The following is a 2,589-nucleotide window of genomic DNA, read 5'->3' as shown; positions in this document are numbered from 1 at the left end:
TTTACATAAGATCTAGGATAATAGACTCCTGTAAGCAATTCGGGAAGATTTAAGTCGAGGTTATTTTATCAAACATTATCAAACATTATTCAAAGATTAAGAAGTAGCAGCCGCCTAGGAACTGCATCTGAACAATGGAGACAGCTCTAGCAAAAACGCCAGAGAAAAGGCAAGTCGTTTTTCTTACTATGTTGTTGCTTTTGTGGGACGCTGGCTCTGAGGCAATTAGATACTCCATGCCAGAAGAAACAGAGACTGGATACTTGGTGGCTAACCTGGCAAAAGATCTGGGCCTTAGGGTGGGTGAACTGGCCACTAGAGGGGCGCGAATCCATCATAGAGGAAACAAAGAGCTCTTGCAGCTGGATGCAGAGACCGGGAATTTACTCCTGAAGGAAAAACCAGATCGTGAAGTGCTGTGTGGGGTGACAGAACCCTGTGTGCTGCACTTCCAGCTCATACTGGAAAACCCTGTGCAGTTCTTCCAAACTGACCTGCAGCTCACAGACATAAACGACCATTCTCCAGAGTTCCCGCACAGGGAAATGCTCCTAAAAATCCAAGAAAGTGCCCAGCCAGGGACTGTGTTTCCTCTGAAGGCGGCTCAGGACCCTGACATAGGCAGCAATGCTGTTCAGAACTACACAATCAGCCCCAACCTCCACTTCCATGTCGTTACTCACAGTCGAGCTGATGGCAGGAAATACCCAGAGCTGGTGCTGGACAGAGCCCTGGACAGGGAGGAGCAGCCTGAGCTCACTTTAACCCTCACTGCTGTGGATGGAGGGTCGCCGTCCAGATCTGGGACCACCACAGTTCGCATTGAAGTCTTGGACATCAACGATAATGCTCCCCAGTTTGTACAGTCGCTCTATGAAGTTCAGATCCCTGAGAACAGCCCCCTTGATGCCTTAGTTTTAATGGTGTCTGCCAGGGATTTAGATGCTGGGATAAATAGAAATGTCGCCTACTCTTTGTTTCAAGGTGGTGAAGTTTCTCAACCATTTGTAATAGACCAGGTCACAGGAGAAATTCGTCTTAAAAGGGTATTGGATTTTGAGGAAACTCAGTATTATAACATGGAAATTATAGCCACAGACAGTGGAGGTCTTTCAGGGAAATGCAGTGTAGCTATACAGGTGTTGGATGTGAATGACAACGCCCCTAAACTTACCATATCTTCGCTCACTAGTTCAATCCCAGAAAATGTTCCTGAAGCTGTGGTTGCTGTTTTCAGTGTTTCTGACCCAGATTCTGGCGACAATGGAAGGATGGTGTGTTCTATTCCAAATGATCTTCCATTTCTCTTAAAACCCACATTTGAGAACTATTACACTTTAGTGACAGAGAGGCCACTGGACAGAGAGAGCAGAGCTGAGTACAACATCACCATCACAGTCAGCGACATGGGCACACCCAGGCTCACAACCCAGCACACCATAACAATGCAGGTCTCCGATGTCAACGACAACGCTCCAGCCTTCACACAAAGCTCCTACACCCTGTTTGTTGAAGAGAACAACAGCCCCGCCCTGCACATAGGCACCATCAGCGCCACAGACTCAGACTCAGGCTCCAATGCCCACATCACCTACTCGCTGCTGCCCACCCACGACCCGCAGCTGGACGTCTTCTCGCTCATCTCCATCAATGCCGACAATGGGCAGCTGTTCGCGCTCAGGGCGCTGGACTACGAGGCCCTGAAGACCTTTGAGTTCCACGTGGGCGCCACAGACCAAGGCTCACCTGAGCTCAGTAGCCAGGCGCTGGTGCGCGTGCAGGTGCTGGACGCCAACGACAATGCGCCCTTCGTGCTCTACCCTCTGCAGAACGCCTCTGCGCCCTTCACCGAGCTGCTGCCTAAGGCAGCAGAGCCTGGCTATCTGGTCACCAAGGTGGTGGCTGTGGATCGCGACTCTGGCCAGAACGCTTGGTTGTCCTTTCAGCTGCTGAAGGCTACGGAGCCAGGGCTGTTCAACGTGTGGGCTCACAATGGCGAGGTGCGCACCTCTAGGCTGCTGAGTGAGCGCGATGCGCCCAAGCACAGGCTGCTGCTGCTGGTCAAGGACAATGGCGATCCTCCGCGGTCTGCCAGTGTCACTCTGCATGTGCTGGTGGTGGATGGCTTCTCTCAGCCCTACCTGCCTCTGCCTGAGGTGGCGCGCGACCCCGCCCAAGATGAGGACGCACTCACACTGTACCTGGTTATCGCCTTGGCATCTGTGTCTTCACTCTTCCTCTTGTCTGTTCTGCTGTTTGTGGGGGTAAGGCTGTGCAGGAGGGCCAGGGCGACCTCACTGGGTGGCTGCTCTGTGACTGAGGGTCACTTTCCTGGTCACCTGGTGGATGTCAGCGGTGCAGGGACCCTGTCCCAGGGTTACCAGTATGAGGTGTGTCTGACTGGAGACTCTGGCACAGCAGATTTCAAGTTCTTTAATCCCATTATCCCCAGTGATCTGTTTCAGGACCCCTAGCTAAATTTCAGTTACCGGGAGACGTAGGTTTCAATAACCACATCAGAAATAGCTGCTTTATATTTTCCTTTTGCTTTCCATATTCTTTCCTTGAGTCAATATATTTCTACATCGA

The 2,589-nt window shown here is 51.4% G+C and overlaps 1 protein-coding gene across 1 annotated transcript; it reads left to right on the top strand.

Moving 5' to 3' along the window:
* On the top strand, nucleotides 1–2,589 carry LOC130886908 (protocadherin beta-8). The gene has a single exon (XM_057789148.1). It carries the CDS (start codon nucleotides 135–137, stop codon nucleotides 2,472–2,474), a length of 2,340 nt encoding a protein of 779 aa, XP_057645131.1. The 5' UTR covers nucleotides 1–134; the 3' UTR covers nucleotides 2,475–2,589.

The sequence above is a fragment of the Chionomys nivalis genome, chromosome 14 (assembly GCF_950005125.1).
Source record: "Chionomys nivalis chromosome 14, mChiNiv1.1, whole genome shotgun sequence".
NCBI classification, from domain to species: domain Eukaryota; kingdom Metazoa; phylum Chordata; class Mammalia; order Rodentia; family Cricetidae; genus Chionomys; species Chionomys nivalis.
This window is presented reverse-complemented; position numbering and strand designations above follow the sequence as displayed.

Bases quoted from the DNA above. Each gene is read 5' to 3' on its own strand.
- LOC130886908 (XM_057789148.1), top strand. From the start codon at position 135: ATGGAGACAGCTCTAGCAAAAACGCCAGAGAAAAGGCAAGTCGTTTTT.